We start from the raw sequence: 21,082 nt of genomic DNA on the forward strand, positions 1-21,082 counted from the left end.
GGGGGTGGGAATTACGAGGAGGCACGTTTTTGAGGGGAGCCCTCTGTAATGATCAGAGTTGCCCAGGCTGTCCCCAAAAGTGGTTGTGAGCCTGCCCCCCACCATCTGTGGCAGTGTGCAAGCTAAGGCTGAAAAATCACGGGTCAGGAAGCCTGAAGAGGAGAGTCCTGTGCCAGGACAGGGTGCGTGACTCCCAGGATCAGAGACCCCCGGGCCCCCATCAGCTCTGTAATGCTTGTGGTTCTGGAAGAGTGGAACTGCTGGGTGGCATGCTGGCCTCTCTGAGCTGGCCTTGCCCACATGCAGGAGTGAAGGGAAAGGGACCAGTCAGTGTTTGTTTTTCAGATCCTGCCATGTGCCAAGCACCATTCCATATTCTCCCTCAAAGGTTATCTCTGGCCCTGGCTGGTGTAGCTCAGTGGATTGAGCGCAGGCTGCAAACCAAAGTGTTGTAGGTTTGATTCCCAGTCAGGGTACATGCCTGGGTTGCAGGCCATGACCCCCAGCACCCGCACATTGATGTTTCTCTCTCTCTCTCTCTCTCCCCCTCCCTTCCCTCTCTAAAAATAAATAAATAAAATCTTTCAAAAAAAAAAAAAAAGGTTATCTCCCTTTATCCTCACCATATCCAGAGAAGCAGATCTTTTAGCATCCATTTCACAATAGAAATGCTGAGTCTCAGAGGGACTTGATGACTCACCATGGGCCCTGCTGCTCTCGTATCTGAACCCACGTCTGCCTGACCCAAGCTTTACTCTTCCCACTTTTCCTTCCCAGTACCTCCGGGCTGGCTTTTCCCATCGGGAGCCCCTCCACCGGCACACACCTGATCTTTACTCATCTGAATCCTGCCCCTCATTCAGGGTCTAGATCACGTCCCATACCTTGGAGGAGCCCTCCGGCCCGGCTTGGCCTGTAGGGATGGCCCTTGTCCCAAGTAATTAAAGGGACAGAGACTGGGTTTTAGACATGGGAACAGAGGGAAGAGTGCACAGGAACGAATGGAAATCATTAAAGCAATATTGTAGGAGTCAAGATCAAAATGAATTCTTAGATGAGAAGTGCTTTCATTTTAAAAACATGTGAGGGGGTGGTCAGCCCATCTTGGCCCTGTTTCCTCCTCCTCAACACAGATGTTCCGGTCCCCAATGGCCCATCCTCTTACACCCAGGGGGACGAGGAGAGTGAGCTCGCAGGTTCAGAAATCAACAAACACGTCAGCCACACGTACCGAGTGCCTACCATGTGCCGTGTCCTTTATACACTCCATTCATTTAATGCCCAGGACAACCCCATGAGGTAGGTGCCCTCATCTCCATGGTACAGATGAGGGAACTGAGGCACAGAAATGAAGCAACTGGCCCGAGGGACACAATTTGTAAGTGCTAGAGCCAGCGCTGGAGCCGGCTCGGTGTCACTCTGGAGTCTTGGGCTGTTCCCACCCCAGGCAGCTCTGCTTCCACCCCTCCACCCTCATCCCCCCTCGGGGCAGGGCCTCTGAGCTCTTAGGAGCCCCCTGCCCAGGAGGTGGGGGCCTTGGGAGAATGGGAAGACTTCAGCTTCTGTTTCTAACTGCTCAGGCCCGCGGGGTGGTCTGATTCACCCTGGACGTGAGGCAGTGAGAGGGCCTTTCCCATGAGAGGTTCTTCGGTCTGAGTGTGTCCCCTCCAAAATTCATATGTTGAATCCTAGCCCCCAAGGGAGGAGGGACCTTGGTGGAGTCCTCATGAATGGAATTAGTGCTCTTATAAAAGAGGCTCCCGAGAGATCTCTACCCTCTTTGGCCACATGAGGACAGTGAGAAGGCACTGGCTGAGTCAGGATGAGACCGCGAACTTCACCAGAATGTGACCATGCCAGCAGCACCATGGGCTTGGTGCTCCAGCTTCCAGAATGGAGAATTAGATGTCCTTTGCTTATAACCTGCCTGATCTGCAATGTTTTGTTACAGCAGCCCAGATGAGCTAAGACAGGAAGCCCTGTGTGCCTGGGGCTAAATAAACGTGCAGTTCACCATGACAACTCTTGAGTGACCTCCATGGTGACCACACACCCTGGCTCCTCCCCAATGGACCTGGCTTCTGGCATCTCATGGGTCACAGCAGGTGAGGCTGCATGTCACGTCCTTTGGGCCCCCTTGGGCCACTCCGCCTCCCTCAGGAGCCTGGCCGAAAACTCAGAGGACTCCCGTCTCATGAGCTGGCTGGACGCGCCCTCACTCCTTGAGCTGTGAGTGTAAGGGAGCAGAGACCCTAACACGTCACGGGCCAGTGTGGGTACCGGGACAAGGGTGTCCAAAGAGCCTGGGTGGGGACTGTGAACCAGATAAAGTGGGCTGGCAGGGGTTGGGGACGTGGGAGCTTGTCCCCTCCGAGCCAGTTTTGGACCTTTTGACTAATACTGCTCGTGGCTCCACTGTCCACCTCCCCGGGGCCACCTAGGGCAATGTGACAGGTGGAGATGTGAGGTCCCCTTCCAGTTCCAAATTTCTAGTCTCGTATGTGCAGGTGAATGCCTGGGCACCCGGGTCTGCTCCAGGGGCCTACCACCCGCACCTGTAGCCTTCATTTTTCCATCTGGTTTGGGGGTCTGAAGGTCTGTGGGTTCAGAACCCCCCATTCCTGCCTCTTCACCTGGCCATAGCTCACACTTTGCTGAAGTAGGTGGCCACCTCCTTGCGTGGAGGCCGGGGCTCGCCCCCCGCCCAGCCATTGCCCATCAGTGGCTCCTCCTGGCCCAGCCGCAGGGGCGGCTTGCATTTGTGCCAGCTCATGAGCAGCCTGTTCATGGCTCCTTGATCGGTGATGCCTCGAAGCTTCTCCCTCTCCTCCTTGGCCCCTTCGGTGATAGCCGGGGCCGCCGAGTCGGCTGGGACCGTGGCCAGCACCCTGTGAGTGTGACCCAGCTCCAGGTCCTGGTTCATGGCCTCGAAGAACTGCTGGATACAGACCTTGGCGAAGGCCTTGGCGTGCTCTGTGCACGTCTCGTCGAAGAGCTTGCGCTCGATGTCGATGTAGTGGGACCAGTACTTGCTTTTGAGGAAGGCGGCCTGCGTAAAGCAGGGCCTCACAGAGCGCACAACAAACGCCAGCAGTGTGGTCAACAGCACAAAGGACCAGCCCAGTGCCTGCAGGGGAGAGAAGAAAGAGTCAGCCAGGCCCTGGCTGGGGTGGCTCGGCTGGTTGGGCATCGTCCTGCAAACTGAAAGGTCGCCGGTTTGATTCCCATTCAGGGCACATGCCTGGGTTTTAGACTGGGGTTTGCCCCAGTCAAAGCACATGCAGGAGGCAACCAATGCATGTTTCTCTCTCACATCAATGTTTCTCTCTGTCCCTCCCTTCCTTTCTCTCTAGAATCAATTTAAGAAAGAAAGAGAGAGAGAAAGAAAAGAAAAGAGAGGAGAGGAGAGGAAAGGAAAGGAGAGGAAAGGGAGAAAGGAAGGAAAACAGTCAGGGGGCACTACTTCAGGCCCCCCGTCCTGCCTGCACCCCGCCCCATCACACTGTCCGTGTCAGAGGAAGTAACACTGGTGCAGGCCTGGCTCCCAGCACACAGGCGTGAATAAGGAACTGGAGGCAGGCTGCCTGAGTTTGGGTCCTGTCTCCACTACTCACCAGTTGACTAGGAGTAAGGTGCCTCATTTTCCTCACCTGTAAGTGGGGCTGGTGACAGCACTATTTTCACAGGGTTGTTGTGAGGGCTAAATGTAATATCAAACTTAGCACAGTGCCTGGTATGTAGTTAGTGCTCAGTATCTGTTAGCCACTCTAATGATGGCAATAGGCCCTTGCTGACCAGGCCTCTTCCTTCAGGAAGCCTTCCTTGACCTCCCCAGGCCATAGCAACCCTTCCTCCTCTGAGTTCTGTATCTCTGTGTTGTTTCCTGCTATTGTCTGCTGTTCAGTCGCCTGTACCGAGTACCTCCTCTCTGAGGTCTCAGAGCTGGGCCTCGGGGTCACAAGGGCAGATCGGACAATCACCCACACTCTGTGCTGAGCAACACTGAACGTTTGGGTGACTGTTTTGTCGATCACTCCCTGTGGGGCCCAGGTCAGGATGCTCCCCCAGCCTGTGCTTCAGGGCCAGCTCCCAGCTGCACGGAGAAGGGTCTGACCAGACTAGAAAAGGGGGAGGCAGAGCAGACCCAAATGTCTGCAGTGGGTCTGGCAAAGCAGACCCCAAATGGGGAGCTGAGGAGCATGTGTTTGTGGGGGCGTGGACCACCCCCTTTGCTGCTCCCTGTGGGAATGTGGGCCCTGGGGGGCTGGATCTCCTGATGTTTCAAATGAAGTTGGAAATCTGCTTTTTATGTGAACATGTCTGATTTTTAGATGATGCCAGTTAATTCTAAAATTGAATTTTTAATTCGACCTCTGAAGGCCAAATGAAATATGTCTCCAGGCTGGGCAGCCTGTCCTCTGGGAGCGCTTTTGGATTGTGGTGTGATGTTCAGGGCAGGTGGCAGGCAAGACGGGGCTCAGGGAGGGTGGGCCTTTGCATGGCGTTGAAGGAGCACGCCAAACAGCCACTTTGTGCTCGGATCCCCCTTCTCTTTCTCCTTGTGCGTCCTTCTCCCTCCTTTCTCTCCTGTTTTTCTTTTTTCATGTGGCCCTCCTCACCAAAGGAATAATTGGTTTTTAGCAAGTTGCCTCCTAGTGCCGCAAATGCACCTCTATGTAATCCTCTTTGCTCAGACACTTTAGCAGGGAGATGATAAAGTCCTGACACTAACGGTGAAAACAAAAATCAGGTGGAGGGACAGCTGCCCCAGGCCCTGCCACCTGGGATGGATGATGGGACAAGTGCCCACAGGAGAAGAGGCACAGGTTTGGGAGGGAATCAGAGTTTGTATCAGACACTCAGAGTGTGAGATTCGCATGGGGGGATCTGGTGGTGGCACAGGCCTCCAGGAGAGAGTTCTGGGCTGGAGAGAGGGAGCTGGGTGTCTGGACCTGCTGGAGCCGAGTACAATGTTTCTCTCTCCCTCACAGGGCAGGCCCAGCCCCAGCCCGCCCCCCTGACAGCCCCGGCCACAGGCTGCAAGGGCATGCCACCCAGGTGGTCCTCCGCACACTGCAGTGACTGCAGGGGAGGCCTGAGGGGCTGAGATGGGTGAGTGCCCAGAGGGGTAGAGGACTCAGGAGTGAGGCTGGGGAGACCCGCGCACTGGACTTCCCATCGGCGGGCCCTTGAACATTGCCTGTAGGGCACATCCCAACAGTGTACCCCCCTCACCCACGCCCTCTGTTCCAGGGGCACCTGGACCCTCAGCTCCCACTCCCCAAACAGGGAGGTACCATCTGGGGGCATTTGCCAGGGAAATGTACCCAAATGTCCCAGCCACCCACCAGCATCACCACTGCCCGGGTCTGGAAGAGGGAGAGGATGCAAATTCCCCCAGGCTTCCACGCTGGAGCTCAGGATGGAGGACGTGGGGCTGGCTGCACCGCTGGGTCCGCTCTGGGGACCTCAGGACAGGGCACAGGCTTCTGGGCTCAAGTAGCTGTAGCACTTTCCCCAGGTGACCCTGATCTGGATGAGGACACATGGCCTTCAGAAGCCCCTGCCCCAGTTGGGAAAATAAGCCCCCGCCCCACAGAGCTCCATCTGAGGCGGGGGGGCCCGGTCTGTTGGGGAAACAACTCTTCTTGAGGAGGTCCCATTCTGAGAGGTGGGGAATTAGGCCCCTGCAGAGAGACCCAGGTCTGTGCGAGGAGACCCAGCCCAGGGCCACCAGGCCCCTCACCTGGGAGATGCAGCGCAGGTAGCGAACGGCCACCTCACGGGCCAGCAGCCAGTTGCCGTCATAGATCTCTGGGCAGGGCACCCGGGCCAGCAGGCGGGCGAGCTCAGGCGGAGGCAGGCCAGGCACCAGGCTGCCATTGCCCAGCACGGTCACGGGCACGGCAGTACAGAAGGCACAGAGGAAGCACTTGCCATCAAGCAGCGTGACGGCCACCCAGACGACGGGAGCAATGAGGGCGCGCTGGGCCATGGAGCAGAACATGTAGCGGAGCACAGCGGGGTCCTTGGCCCGGCGGCCCGGCGGGCGCTTCCACTCCTCAGCCAGCATGGACACGTTGTTGTTCAGGACCAGGCCCAGCAGGAAGAGCACCAGGGGCGGCACCAGCATGATGCCGGTGCTGTAGGCGGCATTGTAGCCGGGCAGGCAGGGGCAGTTGAAATCGAAGGCCGAGTATATCTGGGCGCTGGCCAGGGCCATGATGCCGCAAATGCCGTTCATGAAGGACTCCTGGTTGGACTGCAGGAACTGGAAGACCATCCGGAACTTGTCCATCGTGCCCCCCACGGGGCCTGGCGGGCCCCCTCCCCCCTCACTGCCGCCTCCAGGATGGGCCCTGTGGCCCACTGTGCCCGCGAGGAGCCCACCTCATGGCTGCGACGGGCAGAGCGCAGGGCAGTGGCTGAGGTTGCCGTGTCTTTGAGGAACCTTCTAGTCAGGTGCTGGCTGAGAGGCGCAGGGTGGCCAGTCCTGTGGGTGTAACCAGGGTTCTGCCCCTCCCCTCCTGGGCCTCTCTCCCCACAGCCACCTCCGGCACAGGGAAACTACCAGGGCCACACCCAATGGGGACCGGTTTGCTGTGGGTGTGGGAGGAGGGCAAGGAGATTCAGATGCAGGTTCAGATGCAGGAGTTTGGGACGATCCAGGGCTGCTGCAGAGGCCTGAGCTTCTGAACCTTGTTCCCCGGGCTCCTGGGAGGCATGTCATCTTCCTCCCTTCCTTCCCATTGGGTTTTCCCTCCGTGCTGTACCAGGGTCCAAGAGGACCCCTCCATGAGTTCAGACAATGATGGTATGATGACGGAGTAATGACAATGACGGTGGGGGCTGTAATGGGGGTGATGGTGGTGGTGCTGCTGATGGTGATAGTGGTGGTGCCAGTGATGGCAGTGTTGGTGTTGGGGGCGGTGCTGGTGGAGGTGATGGTGGTGATAGCAGTAATGATAGTGACCATGGTGGTGATATTGTCACAGCAGGGATACGGTGGTGGAGGTAGTGGACGCAGTGCCAATGCGGCATGGCATAGAGTAAAAAGCCCTGGATTTGGAGCCAGAGGGTTTGTATCTGAGAGGTTCGCGGGTCCCCTCCCTACTGGGCAGGGAGCTATGGCCTGAGAGCACAGTGCAGGTGCTCTTCTGTCTGGTTTGCTCCTGCCTCTGTGGGTGTCTGTGTGTTTGCAGACTGTGGATGAAAAATCCTCTCTTGGCCCTGCCTCCTACTTCTACTCCCCCAGATTTAAAGATAAAGGGTGGGATGGTGGGGTTTCATGCCTGGAGCTCAGGCCTCCAGACTGTCTGTGGGAACCGGGCCAGGGCCCCTCCTATCAAAGTGGAAGGAACTTGACAGGCTGCCTTTGATGCCCACCAGTTCTCCCAGAAGAGCAGGTCGGACCCAGCTCCGACCGGATGGCTCCTGTCTGCGGTGAGAGTGTGGGGCTGGGGCTGACACAGCGCAAGAGCCTGGCCGGGCGGGCTCCACGGGACCCACAGAACCATGCGTCCTTGTGCGTGCATCCCTGTGTGCACACGTGTGCTGGCTGTGTCTCTGGGCTTTCGTACCTGCATGTCTGAGTATGCACATGTAACCGCACTAGTGGTCTGTGTATCCCTGTGTGAGCAACCAGAACTTGCACAGACTGGACCTTCCCGTGTCAGGCCCTGAGCCCGCACTTCATAGGCACCACCTTGTGTGACCCTCGTTCAGCTCTGTGGAGGGGGTGCTGTGGCCCCCATTTCACCGAGGAGGGGGCTGAGGCTCAGAGAGGTTGAGTCACCATCTAAAGTTGACACAGGCCAGGTGGGAAGAGAGGGCAGGAAAGTGCTTTTTGGCTTTTGTCTTCCGGCCGAATCAAGTTCTCCCGTTCCATAAGCCCGGGGGGTGGGGGGAGTCAGTGTCACAAATCAGAGACAGGTGGAGAAGGATGGTGCTCTCTTCAGCCCTCAGGCTGGGCCTGGGGAAGATGGAGCCCCTAGACTGGTGGCCTCTGGAGGGCCATTTTGGGGGGCTCCCAAAGGGGCATCCACAGAGGGCGAGAGGGATGAGAGAGGTCCAGCTAAGGACAAGCTGCAGGGTTGATGTGCATGTCTGACAGGGGTCCGAGCTGCAGCAGAGCCGGGCACAGTCCCGGGCAGGGAGTGGTGGGGTGGGGTGGGGAGGTGCGGGAGCCCGGGGGAAGGGTGCCTCCAGGGAGCCACCCGGAGTCCCTGTCGTCTCTAGGGGACACTATTTGTAGCCGACGTGCCCCCTAAGTGTGCCCTAGCCGGCTGCACGGTGCCTGCCCTCACCACATACACACTCTGCACAAATTCCGACTTCGGTGTGATCTTGAAATACTTGAAAAGAAACTGTGTGATTGGGTCCTGACTATTCTCACTACTACAGGAATGTTGTTTACAGTTATTGAAAGTAAAGGATGAGAGCTGGCGTGCTCACATGCCATTCAGACCGCTTAGACTTTTGCATGGTTGTTACAGTCAGTTTTAAATTTATCACCTGGGGCCATGTCTTCTGAGGCGGGTATTTATCAAACACTTGAAGAGATCATTACTAAGGATCGTTGTGGGGGTTGGGTGGTGGGTGAAGAGGGTCAAAAGGTGCAAACTTCCCGTTACAAAATAAATAAGTCTTGGCATGTAAGGTCTAGCATGGTGATAATACTGTATTGTACGTTTAAAAGTTTCGAAAAAGTGGACCTTACCAGTTCTCATTGCAGGAAAAGAATGTGTCACTATGGGAGGTGAGGGAGGTTAACTAGACGTACTGTGGGATCATTCTGCAGTATAAATACATATCGAATCATGGTGTTGCACACCCTAAACAGAGCATGATAGGTCCATTGTATCTCGGCTTTTAAAAAAAAGCCTGGAAGAGGCTCTGCCTGCTGTCACTTCAAAGTCTGATGTGAAAAAGTCGAGCTCACTGAAGCAGGCTCGAGTTTCTCACGGTGAGAAGCCTGGGAGACTTCCTCTGGATGTTTTACACTGAAACAGCATTTGATATCCTTCCCAATACTTCACACTACATTTTTGCTTATAATTCTGCACAATAAAGAAGGTGTCATTGTTTCCACCGAGCTCTGTGGAGATGTCTCCAAATTCCCTCCTTGGCCCCGGTGTCGTGTGTCGATCGACATCTCTAAGCACCGGTGTGTGGAGGTTCGGGACCTCTGCCTCTGAGGGGTGCAGGCAGGGGTGGGGGCCCGGGAGGGAGACCAAGGGGGTGGCGTCTTGAGCAGCAGCTGAGGCCAGAGCAGTGTCAGTGACCCCAGAAGGGACACAAGGCTGCTAGGGGGAGACTCCTTAGCTGCCACCCCTTCACGTATGCTGTCCCCTCCTGGGGCACCATCTGCCCGCACCCTGCCCACCCAGATCCACCTCGAGGCCCCGCCCATCAGCTCAATGTTTCCTTCACTGAATAGTCGACTTTTTTCTTAGCAAGAAACCATGTCACAGAGTGGTTAAGAGCAACCTACTTAAGGACCCGGGGTCATGTCTGTACCCTGCCACATACTACCCAGGGACCTTGGGCAAGTAATTTAACCTTTGGGTGCCACTGTGTTCACATCCGTGAAATGGGAGGAAAGAGTTCACCTCTCGTGTTGTCTTGAGGATTCAGTGAGTGCAGCATGGTGCCAGGCCCGCAGTGAGGTCTCAGTAAATGATTGTTCTAACCTGGTAACAGTAATACTTATCATCTCGGCACCTGAGCTTTCCTTTGAAAATGTGTGTTAGTTTCTTATTGCTGCTGCAGAAAAGCCCCACAAACTCAGTGGCTAAAACAGCACAAACTTATTCTCGCAGTTTTGGGGGTCGGGGCTCTGAAGGGGGCCTCAGTGGGCCAAGAGCTAAGGGGCTGGCCGGCCATGCTCCTCCTGGAGGCTCCTGGGGAGAATCCGTTCCCTGGCCTCCTCCAGCTTCTAGAACACACCCACATTCCCTGGCTCGTGGCCCCGCATCACTCCAGCCTCTGCCTCCATCATCACATCCGGACTCTGACCCTCCCATCTCCCTCTTATAAGGACACTTGTGGTTACACGGGGCCCCCTGGAGCACCGAGGAGAGTCTCCCCAACTCCAGATTCTTATTGCAGACATGGCTGTGAAATCACCTGTGGAGGTCGCACATTCGCAGGTTCCGGAGATTAGGAAGTGGCCCTTGGGGGCCTGTTACTCCATCTGCTCCGGGAAAGGGCTCCGGCGTGCGTTTAGCACTGCTTCGCGTCGTCTCCACCTCTCCCTGCAGCGTGACTGGGTGCAGATGGAAGCAGCACAGGATGTCACGACCCTGCTCAAACTGTCTGATGCAGTGGCGGTGGCGACAGCAAACCCGCCCACAGCCGCCATGGGGGGCTTTGCACGGGGGCCTGTGCCTCCTGCCCTCAGGAGTGCTGTCCTGGCACCCACCCCGGGGCCGGAGGAGTCAAGTGTCATGAAAAGCAGCATGCAAAGGGGGCCTCTGCGGAGGGAGCCGGACCTTTAGGAAAATGTCCAATTTGCGTAGAAGAGTAGCAGCATGAGGCGCTGCTTCTTCCTGAGCTGCGGGAGGAGCCGGGCAGTGGAGGAGGCAGCAGCTGTCAGTGAGATGCAGCTGCCCAGGCAGCTCGAGTACTGTCAGACTGTGTTAGCAGAGGTCTTAGGTGTTCACCTAAGAAGGACATACGTGTTTGTTGAATGAATAAATGAAACATGTGCTGCCCCTTTCCCAATTCTTTGCCTGTTCTTGCTGCAGTGCTCTGCCCCACCCCCATGTCTTCTCCACTTGTCAAAACCCTCCCCACCCTTGGAGATTCACCCACACCAGGCCTTCTCTGATCCCCAGCTTGGAGCCATTGTTCTTCATGCTAAATCCTCGTGGCACCTGGCTCACCTCTGTCATATCACTTACAGCTTTTGCTTGGGATGATAATGATTTCCGTACCCACCACTAACTCTCTGTCCGTGAGACAGCAAGCTCCCTGATGGCAGGCTCTGTCATCTGTGTATGTTCTCTCCCCCATTCCCTGGTACAGGGCTGTCTAAGCAGTAGGTGTTCTATAAGTGCTCCATATAAGAAGGTGAGAGCATTGATGGCTATCAGCAGCTTTTTACTGGTCCAGATGCTGCATCCTTGCAGCCCGAAGGGAGGTCCTTGAGCCTCCTTTCCCTGGGCTGGGATCTCTCCAGTGCTCACTGGGCCACCATCAGGCTCTCTCACCCCCCTCCCCATTCAACCCCTGCTAACACTTTGCCTAAATCTTGCCTCACCCCAATGCCATTTCTGATATTTGCATGGCCTAACCACAGCAGGGGAGGTGGGCGGAGGCTGAGCTGCAGGGATTGTCTGGTCCTACACGGTCCCTTGGCCAGAGCCCAGGAGAGCAGATGTGGTTAGCCTGATATGGAGGGGGCTGGGCTCTGGGGGGGGTGCAGCATCCGGGGGCCCCAGACTGCCTCTAGGCCCTGAGGACAAGAGAAGCATGGGGCTGCACCGTTTGTGCTGATGAAAACCACAGTGGGGTTGAGTGTGTGGTGGGGGTGAGTCATTAGGGAGGAGCGGGGACCCAGAGGAGTTCACAGGCTAGATCTTCCCCACCCCTTCCTGGAGGGCCACCAGACACTGAGTGACAGTAGTTTGTTGTTTTCTTTTTTCCCCCAGCAAGATCTAACCCTGGTGATTCACGGTTTTCATCCCAGAGCCAGACCCCACAGGCACACTTGGCCCAGAGGTTCTTAACCATCAGAACACACCGAATCATCTGGTTCAGTGTGGAGCTGTCTAGGTCCGCACCCCCCCCCCCGCCCCGATTTGCATGTCCTTACACCGTAAGCCAGGAGGACTCCTCCCCAGGGTGCCAGCTTCTCGCTAAGGGCAGTGGGTAGATAGCCCTGGAAATGCCTGAGGAAGGAGGCAGCCTTGTAAAGAGATGCTGAGCTCAGGTGTCAGGCCGCAGGTGGTGCGGAAGGTGGGGAGGTGAGGGAGGAAGCACCTGCTAACTGAAGGTGGGCAGAAAAGCCGGGCCGACAGAGGGGCTGCACCGCAAAAGGAGCAGCACCTTGGGGGAGGGGGGGCGGGGCGGCTGCACCCAGCAGGGCTGCTCGCTCAGCCGTGGTCTGCTGGAAAGAGAACTGGCAGGACTAGGGAAGCTGGGGGTTGGCTGAAAGGGTCAGCCCTCCTGACATTCAAAAGCAGAAAAATCCCCTTCAACAGGAAAACGTAAAACTATTCATGCGCAGTAGCCAGCAAGAGGCACTAATCATCACTTTCGAGAGGAACTCAACCAGCAGGGCTTGTGAGAGCCTTCTCGGAGAAGCCTGGCGGAAGCAGCAGGAAACCCAACCAGAGCACCGAAAACAAACACACAAATGAAACCATCTAGAGGGCTGACCAGCGTGTGGTTCCAAGCAGACTCTGGAGCCAATGCCTGCGATCAGATTTCAGCGCTTACATGGGTGACCTCAGGCCATTGAACCTCGTTACGTTTTCCCTTCTAAAAATAGGGCTAATAATCATTGTGTTGCATTAGGTTATCATGAGGATAAAGTAAGTCAATGTACAGGGGTGGAGTAGTTTTGCAGTTGTTTGCAGTTTGCAGTAAAAGTAGGTTTGCAGTTGTCATATGAAAATAATACAAATAAGTAATACGATAATAAATAAATAACAATACAAGAATAAACTCCTAACTGTAAACCTACTTTTGCCCACACCTGCACGTAAGGAAGTTAGAACAATGCCTGGCACATAGTAAGCACCATATAAACATGTGTTGTCGTTGTCGTTATTGTATTATTATTTAGAATCTGGCACCTAGAACCCAGAACCCGTGGCAGATCATTTTGGATTCCTGCTACTCAAAGTCTGTTCCCCTGACCAGAATCCGCACCATCACCTGGGAGCCCGTTAGAAACGCAGTCTTGGAACCAGTCCTGGATGCGCGGAATCAGAGTCTACATTTCCCGAAAGCCCCGCTGAATGATGAGCGCAGTCAAGTCTCTGAAGCCCTGCTTTAGAGCACAGGGGCGGACACACCCAGAAACTAGGCTATTTGCGGGGAAGGAGGCCAACAAGGGTTAGGCTGGCTTGCCTTGTGGTTCCCACAGCCTGGAAAGCCCCCAACCCTGGTCAGCACTGACCCTTGACGTGGGGACACTGCGGGGTCGGGGGGCTACACATCTGTGCGCTGGGACAGCTTGGTACCCTGAGCAATGGTGGGGGCGCGGTGGCTGAGGCCACGCCCCCAGAGCCTCGGGGATGCTGCGAGGTCGAGTGGCGGTTTGCTGGAGTACCAGGTGCTCAGGAGATGGTTCACCTGCTCCTGGCTGGAGACTGTGCGCAGGTAGGCCTTCCCACTCCCGCCATCCATGCCCTCGGTGGGCTCTGAGATCTCGGGGGCCTCGGCGCCCCTACCCGCCTTGCCCCGCTGCAGCCCCCGCGCCTGCATTTCGTTCTGCATGCTGGCGAAGAAGTGCAGCACGCAGCGGTGGGCAAAGTCCCGCGCATGCTCACAGCACGTCTCGTCAAAGAGCTTCTGCTCCAGGTCCACGTAGTTGCTCCAGTATCTGCGCTGCAGGAAGATTGTCTGGTCAAAGCAGGGCCTCAGGCAGCGGGCCAGGAAGGCCACCACGATCAGCAGCAGGGTGATACTCCAGCCCATGGCCTAAGAGGGTGGGGAGAGCAAGGTCAGGGGCGGGCGTGGCCGGCATGGGTGTTCCAGAGTCTCTCTCTTCCTCAGGTCTGTTAACTCCCCATGTAGCCATCCATCCTACCAACCGCCTCCATTCTCCTCCCTCCCGCTCACTCTCTCATCCTCACACCCATTCCTCTCCCCAGCTACCTCTCCACCCTGGTCGCCCAGCCATCCACCCTCTCCTCTGACTGCGCATCTGTCATCTTCCCATCCAGCATCCTCCAACCATCCTTCTGTTGTCCATCATGTGTCCTCCCGTCCAGCCGTCTGTCCTCCCACCCGTTCATGTTCTGATGCTTGTTCTTCCTTCAGCTCGTGCACCCAGCCATTCGTGCACCCACCATTCGTCCTCCCAACCTTTCTGGGGCGAAACTATGCCTCTTTGACATACAATTATTTTGATCTGAAGACAATTAAGAAGCAGCAGACATAGGAAAAATTCTCTCTACCTTCCCCTTTTCTGCCTCAAGGCAAGATATCATTCTCCTTTGACTGGAGACAGACCCCCATCCGCCCAGAGACGGCACCAGAGGATGTAAAGCAGACAACCCTCACTCCATCTGTGAGGAGTAAGGAACCCCGTGTTTCCTCCCACGAGTTTACCTGCCCACCGTGTCTTCCCCCGGAAGCCTCGCACTGCCTTCCTTTGTCCTGCCATTTCTCTACAAAGGTATTGTTCTTTGTTGAAGATGAACTATAAGTCAGAATTCTAAGCCACCACTGTGAGTTAGTCTTCGGTTTAGGTTTCTCTCCTGTGACGTGTGCTGCAAGTGATAGATACACTGTTTGCTTCCCATTTGTTAATGCTTTTTGTTATCACTTCAGTGGGAAACCTAAGATTGGAGGAGGTAAAGTTTTGCCTCCCCTGCACGCCCATCCATCTATCTGTCCTTCATCCACCATCCTTCCCACTCTCACACATATTTATCCACCCCGTCTATGCACCCATCTGTGCTATATCATGGGGGAGGCGACAGGGACCCAGTGTTTTCCCTCACGGAGCTCACACTTAAGTGGAGGAAACAATTAACCGGCGATGACAGGCCAGGGGCCACACTGAGGGATGCGGAGGGAGTCACGGGGATTTCCCGGGCCTGAACGTGAGCGCTTGGGGAATAGCGAGGTTCAGGCTGAGACCTGGAGGAAGAAGAGGAGTTGTGTACGGTACCAACAGTGAGCAATGTTCTAGGCCAAGAGTGAGAAACACCTGGGAGCACTTCTCCAGGGCTGGAGCCCACACCTGGCTGGCTCCGCCCCCTCCTCTCTGCATGTCCACAGCCCCGGTCTCTTCAAGGCCGCGCTTAAGACCAGAGCAACCGTGTGGGCCCAGAGCAGAGACGTCCCTCCTCTAACACAAACACAGACACAGACATCTCTCCTTCGGCCTCCACCCCCACCCCTGCTTACCAACTTACAATGCTCGTGTGAGTGAGTATTCTACATGCGAGGAGCACTTACTGTGCCTGATAAACTTACAGCTGCGTCAGGACTCCAGCCCTGCTCTCGCTGAAAATTCCACACACTCTTTCCCATGAGCTAGTGAAGCCTACACCGTTTCAGCCCGCAGGGACCGTCAAAGTGAAGAGACCAAACCTCCCTTCATTTTGTAGGAGAAACTGAGGCCCAGAGGGAGAGCGACATGGCCAAGGTCACAGTCTGAACTAGAATCAAGTGCATCCTGAGCACTGGTCCTCTCTACACCGCACCGCAGGCCTGCGTTTGCCACCAGCCTGTCTCAGCTCTGCGAAGGGCTGGGGTCATGTTTCTATACTCTGCAGCCCCAGTATTACTCGGCACGTGTGGTTCATGTAACTACTTGTTGTAGGACACAGCCCAGCAGGGGGCTCCCGGGGGTGGGGTGGCGGGGGAGTCTGGAGTCTGGGCTGGGAACGGGGCTGGGCTTTGCTCCCAGGATGACTAGCTGATACTCTGTGAAGAGCCAGGTGTCTGGGGAGAACCTGCACCGTAGGGAGGCCAGTGGTCAAGAGGGTCAGTGGTTATAGATCCCTGCCCTGCCTCTTCCAAGCTGTGTGACTTTGGCCCAGTGAACCAAACTCTCAGAGCCTGCATTTCCTCATCTGTAAAATGGGGTGATGATGACTGCACCCTCTTCATAGGGCTGTTCTGAGAATTAAATGGAATAATGCATGTGAAATGCTCAGTGCGGTTCCTGACACATGAGTGCTCTGTGAAACATAGTCAGTATTATTTCTGAGCGGTGGGAAAAGGGTGGCCAACCTGAGGCCCACATGCAGCCCAGGATGGCTGTGAATGCGGCCCAACACAAAATCGTGTTTACTTAAAACATCGTGAGACCTTTTGTGATTACGTGTCACAATGTATTTAATGTGTGGCCGAGACAACTCCTCTCCTTCCAGTGTGGCGCAGAGACGCCCAGAGGTTGGACCCCCAGGGTGGGAGGACCGTGTGTATGGGGCAGACAGAGCAGTCTGCCTCCAGTGCTTTCCTGCCACCCAGCCTCCCGGGGAGGGGCCGGCTGACTCCTGGAGGATATGGGTACCTGGCCTCTGTGCCCGGGTGGGTCAGCATCGGTGACCGAGTGCTCACTTCCTAAGGCCCCACACTGTCCTGTATGTGACTCACACTCCTGGTCCCCCCAGGGACCAGCTGCTCCTTGGCTGTGTCTCCAGGAGTGGGGAGGGGCTGCAGGAAGTCACCTGTACTCCTCAGCCCTTGGAACCCACGCAAGGTATTTGGGAGCGTTAGGAGAGGACCTCGCAAATTACCTGTGACAGGCACCGCAGGTATCGAGACACCGCCTTCCTCGCAGGGCTGTCCCTGACCAGCGCGTCTTCCTTGCAGGGCACCTTGGCCAGAAACAACTGGACCTGGCTGGGGGTCATGTTGGCAAAGTCCAGAAACTTCTCAGGGTCCACGGAGCTGCTGAAGGCACACACGAAGCACTTCCCGTCGAGGAGGGCCAGCAGGATCCAGACCAGGGGGGCGGCCAGGGCTCTCTGCAGCACCGAGGAGCACATGTACCTGGGAGCAGAGCAAAGTGGGGTCACAAAGGGCGGCTGGAATTCAGCTGAAGCAGGAAGGCTACAGGAGAGATGCAAAGGTGGACTTCCCAGGAGGGCTGGGAAATAGTAGTCGTAGTTACAGCAAAGGAGTGATTCCAGCTTCCACTGCAGGGTTCCCGGAAGCAGGGGGCAAGGAGGGAGGCGGGCCTGGGGCCCTGGGAGTCCCGGGGCCGCCACACTGAGCAGCTGGTTGTGGCCCTTCTCTAGGTTCTTCCTGCTCTGGGCCTTGTAGCAGACTCTGCGGGGGCCCTGCCCAGCCTGGGAACCCACGGCTTTGGCAGGTAGTTCCTGTTCCCAGGGAGGCCTGAGGGCCTCCGACCTCAGCCACCTCAATCTGCCTGAGGGCCAGACTGCAAGCAGTAGAATGTTGACAGCCCCCCTCCCCCCATATCAACCTTCAGCTCAAGAGGTATGGGGCCTGGTGAACAAATGCCCCATCTTTCTAGACCCTCAGTGGGACATTTCTGAGGTGTGTCTTACCCACCCTCTCAGAAGGATACCAGCACCGCAGGTATCGAGACACCGCCTTCCTCGCAGGGCTGTCCCTGACCAGTGCGTCTTCCTTGCAGGGCACCTTGGCCAGAAACAACTGGACCTGGATGGGGGTCATGTTGGCAAAGTCCAGAAACTTCTCAGGGTCCAATGGGTGGGCAACTGAATACCAGTTGCCCACCCATTATTGCCATCCTCCAAGAGCCTGCTTTCGAGGGGAGCCGTAACTAAGACAGCCCTGCCCAATAACCCTCCCTGACACAGCACCTCAAACACCCCCATCCAGGGAGCCCACCCTCCCACTGTGCTTAGGTGCCTCTCCTGACCTACGCCACCCCTCTGGTGGCCTGCAGTGGGTGTGGGTCACAGGACAGGAGCCCAGTGGAGCTGCAACCACAGGCTCCCAAAGAAGAGGAAGGTCGAGAGCACTCTCAGCGCACGTGGAGACAGGGAGCACAGAGCCCCCAGGGAGCACAGAGGGAGGCTGCTCGTGCCCAGGATGCAGGTGTTTCCAAGTCGCACTGTGTCCAAACATGACACGGTGCCCACTGTGTGTGTGCACGGCCCACCCAGCAGTGAATTCTAAATCCCCTGGGGGTGGGGTTCCAGCATTTTCTATGGGGGCAGTGTGGTTAGAAGGGGGAACTGAAGGCTTGTCATGGAGTTACCTTACACACCCTTGAGGACACCTCAGTTGTCCCTGCAAAAGGACAGGCGTGGGGGGAGATCATGAGTGGGCAAAACCCTACCATGCCCCCACCCCCCCAGCCACTGCCCACAGGCCTAGAGCACCGAGACATTTTGTCCACAACAGCAAGGGCAGGAGCGTGAGTTGTGCTTCTTCCTGCCGGGGTGGGGGGAGTCAGCCAAGTCACTTCGCTTCTCTGTGCCTCGGGTCCCTCGTCCCTAACAGTGGGTCCCCCGCCAGAGCGGACCCAGGGCCGAGGCGAGAATTCAGAGGCGGTGCACACACAGCAGGTGGCTTGGAGCTCGGCCCCACGTTGCTGTTCGGTGTTGGCCAGCCAGCGATTCAAATGGCTCAGCCCCACGGACTGATGCTGATGGACGGCGCCCCCCAGCCGGGGGCTCTGAGGGCTCGGCAGCGCAGGCTGCCGGGAGAGCCCATGGGAGAGCCCACGGGAGAGCGACGCAGCCTGCAGGCCGGTCACGGCTCTCACACCACACGCAAACGCTCTGTGTGTGCCATGGGGTGATTCTGTGCCACTCATCTATCTCTAGCACTGGCCACAGGAAGGTGACAAATGACAGGGACAGGAATATCTGTTTCCAGAATGGAAACTGCAAGTGGGGCTCGTAAGCTGACGATGCTTTAGCTGGCGAAAGGAGGGGGCACACTTGAGGGTGACTGTGGGGGTGGGCGAGGAGCCCTGACAACACCCATGGGGTCATTGGGGCTTGGGGGTCAGCTGGCAGTGTTTTTGTTGGGGGGGAGCTGACAATGCCCATGGGTAGGGTCAGGGTTTGGAGGTGCCCTCGCAATTCCTGTGCAGGTGGGGGCTGCAGGTAGGGGGTCCTGACAATGCCCACAAGGGAGAATTGGGGCTGGGGTGCTCCTGGAGGTGTCCATGCAGGTGTGGGAGGGGCCCTGACAATGCCCACAGGCCTCTGGGTGGTGTGGGACTGTACCTGATGATCCCTGGGTCCTTCTTCCGGTGCCCCGCAGGCCGGCGCCACTCCTCCACCATCACCACGGTCTGCCGGTTGGCGAGGAGGCCGCAGAGGAAAAGGGCGAGCGGCGGTGTGAGCAGTAGGCCCAGGCCGTAGAGGGCGTTGTAGCGTGCCAGGCAGGGGCAGTTGAAGTCGAAGGAGGAGTACAGCTTGACTGTGGCCGCAGCCAGCAGCAGGCAGATGCCGTTCATCACCGACTCGGAGCTGGACTGGAAGTACTGGAAAAGCATGCGGAACTTATCCATGACTACCGCCTGGTGGGTGGGCAGCGTGGGTCAGGGGCCGTGCTGGGCGTGAGTCTGGGCCTCCGAGAGCTTCTTCCCTTCCAAGGGTCCCCAGCCGAGCCTCTGAGGTCCAGCTCTCCACGCAGGCTCTGATGCCCAGCCTGCTTGTCGCCGGTGCCACTCCCTCCTCTCCGTGACCAGCCAGCCCGAAGCACCTTTAGGCAAATGCGCCCTGCCCTGCCGCTCCATGCCTCCCCAGCCCAACCCGCCTCTCTTCAGGGTGTGGGTGTGGAGGCCTGACAGCTGGCAGGGTGCCCCCGGGGGGACAGGCAAATTCTGGGTATGGTAAGGGCAAGACACTGATGGAGCCAGTTTATGTTTTTTGGTCTTGATCAAAATGTGACTTGATTCAGCGGAGCCCAGGGAGAGTTCAAGTTGACTTTCACGCTGGGAGGAGCCAGGAGGGCCACCTTACCTTGCCTGAAGAGTTCTGGGAAGAGAAAACCCTTGAGAAGGGTTTATTAATCCACGTTTCAGCACGGTTTACCAATGAAAGGCGTTGGAAAGGGAAGGCCTTCCAGGCAGACGGTTCCGCGCCAGCAGAGGCATGGAGGTGAGAAGCACTCTGGTGTGGCCGGTGGTTTGGGGTTGCTGGAAGGTAGTGTCAGGCAGGAGGTGTCAGGAGAGTGGGCTGGAGGGTCAGTGGGTGCCGGCAGCCTCTGCTCCATTTTATTCCACTGGAAAACCTCAGGTTCCCCTGAGGCACAGCTTCCATTGCCTCAGTCCTCAGCTCAGGTGTGACCCGGACTCTCTCAGCCCCCTTAGCTTGGCACTCAAGGCCCTCCTAACTGCCCAGCAGCGTCTTCCCACCTCCACTGAAAACCCTGCCCCTTTTCCCAACCACCCTTCAAGAGACAGCTCAAGTGCAGGGGGTGGAGAGAACAAGGCTCGGAGGGTTTGAGCACCCCCTCTCCCATTCTAGTCTCAGGGGAGCCTCCAGTAACAAACAGGCACGGCTTTTGGGAGAACTCGGCAAGAAATTGGGACAGGTCTCGCCCAAGCCAGTCTGTCCCCAGCTCCAGCCTCTGACAGTGGAGACGGAGCTCCCAGGCCAGCCTGGGGCCCTGGGCCCTGCAGGGGGCGGTCGGCTCTGTGCCTGCACTGGCCCCTGCTGGGTGTTGACAGAAAACACTCCAGCAGAGAAAAAGGGAGAAGGAAGCTCACCACTCCTCCAAGAAATACCCTAGGGCGAGGGGGTGGCTTCACATTGAAAAAAAAGTCTGTATTTTCTAAATTGTCTACTTTTATAGTAACGATTTAAAAAAATTCCCAATAAAAATCATAAAGTATTTTTACTGGAAAATCTTGAAGGGATTGAGGAGCAAGTGAAAGGGGAGGGCAGTACACTTGTGGCCTAGAGCCCTGGGCCCGCTGAACCCGGAGAGGCAGAGACAGAGGAAAGGGCAGATGGAGGAGGCCTTGCTTTACTCCTGTGTGCGGACAGCCATGACCTTGTGGATCTGCTGCACCACAGCACCTGAGTCCGAGTGTCTTGGTGTCCCACCCCTCCCGGGAATCTGCAGCTGTGTCCTTGGGGGGTCTTCTAATTCTGGGGAAATTTTTTAAATTCACATTTTATTTTAATGATGACAAATCTTTTCAGCAGTGTTAAACATGTGTTAACTCCCAGTGGAAAGATGTTTATAGAACAGGTCTTTGCTCTCTTTTTCTCAAATTAGAGAATTGTGGGTCCATGCTGGACGGTCTTCTAGGTTTTCTGCCCTTTGAAAGGAATCTGCATCGTATTTGAGAGACTTGGGCTCTGCCATCCTTGGAGTTCCCGCGACGGAGCGGTTCTGTAGCACTGGGTGCCCCCTACTGGAGACTCTCAGAGTTTGATGTGGGGGTGTGTGTGTGGTGTATATGTACCTGTGGGTGCGTTCGAACACA

At 56.6% G+C, this 21,082-nt stretch overlaps 2 protein-coding genes across 2 annotated transcripts; both read right to left on the reverse strand.

Moving 5' to 3' along the window:
- Nucleotides 1-2,644: 2,644 nt before the first annotated feature.
- Nucleotides 2,645-6,298, reverse strand: CALHM1 (calcium homeostasis modulator 1). The gene is made up of 2 exons (XM_045853722.1): nucleotides 5,747-6,298; nucleotides 2,645-3,127 (listed from the first exon to the last, which is right to left on the reverse strand). Exons 1-2 carry the CDS (start codon nucleotides 6,296-6,298, stop codon nucleotides 2,645-2,647), a joined length of 1,035 nt encoding a protein of 344 aa, XP_045709678.1.
- A 6,771-nt stretch (nucleotides 6,299-13,069) lies between these two features.
- Nucleotides 13,070-19,153, reverse strand: CALHM3 (calcium homeostasis modulator 3). The gene is made up of 3 exons (XM_045853716.1): nucleotides 18,867-19,153; nucleotides 16,431-16,686; nucleotides 13,070-13,653 (listed from the first exon to the last, which is right to left on the reverse strand). The coding sequence occupies exons 1-3, from the start codon at nucleotides 19,151-19,153 to the stop codon at nucleotides 13,162-13,164; spliced, it is 1,035 nt and encodes a 344-aa protein (XP_045709672.1). The 3' UTR covers nucleotides 13,070-13,161.
- Nucleotides 19,154-21,082: the final 1,929 nt, after the last annotated feature.

This window comes from Phyllostomus hastatus, unplaced genomic scaffold (assembly GCF_019186645.2).
Source record: "Phyllostomus hastatus isolate PE091 unplaced genomic scaffold, TTU_PhHast_1.1 phas_scaffold_1066, whole genome shotgun sequence".
In the NCBI taxonomy this organism is placed as follows: Eukaryota; Metazoa; Chordata; class Mammalia; order Chiroptera; family Phyllostomidae; genus Phyllostomus; species Phyllostomus hastatus.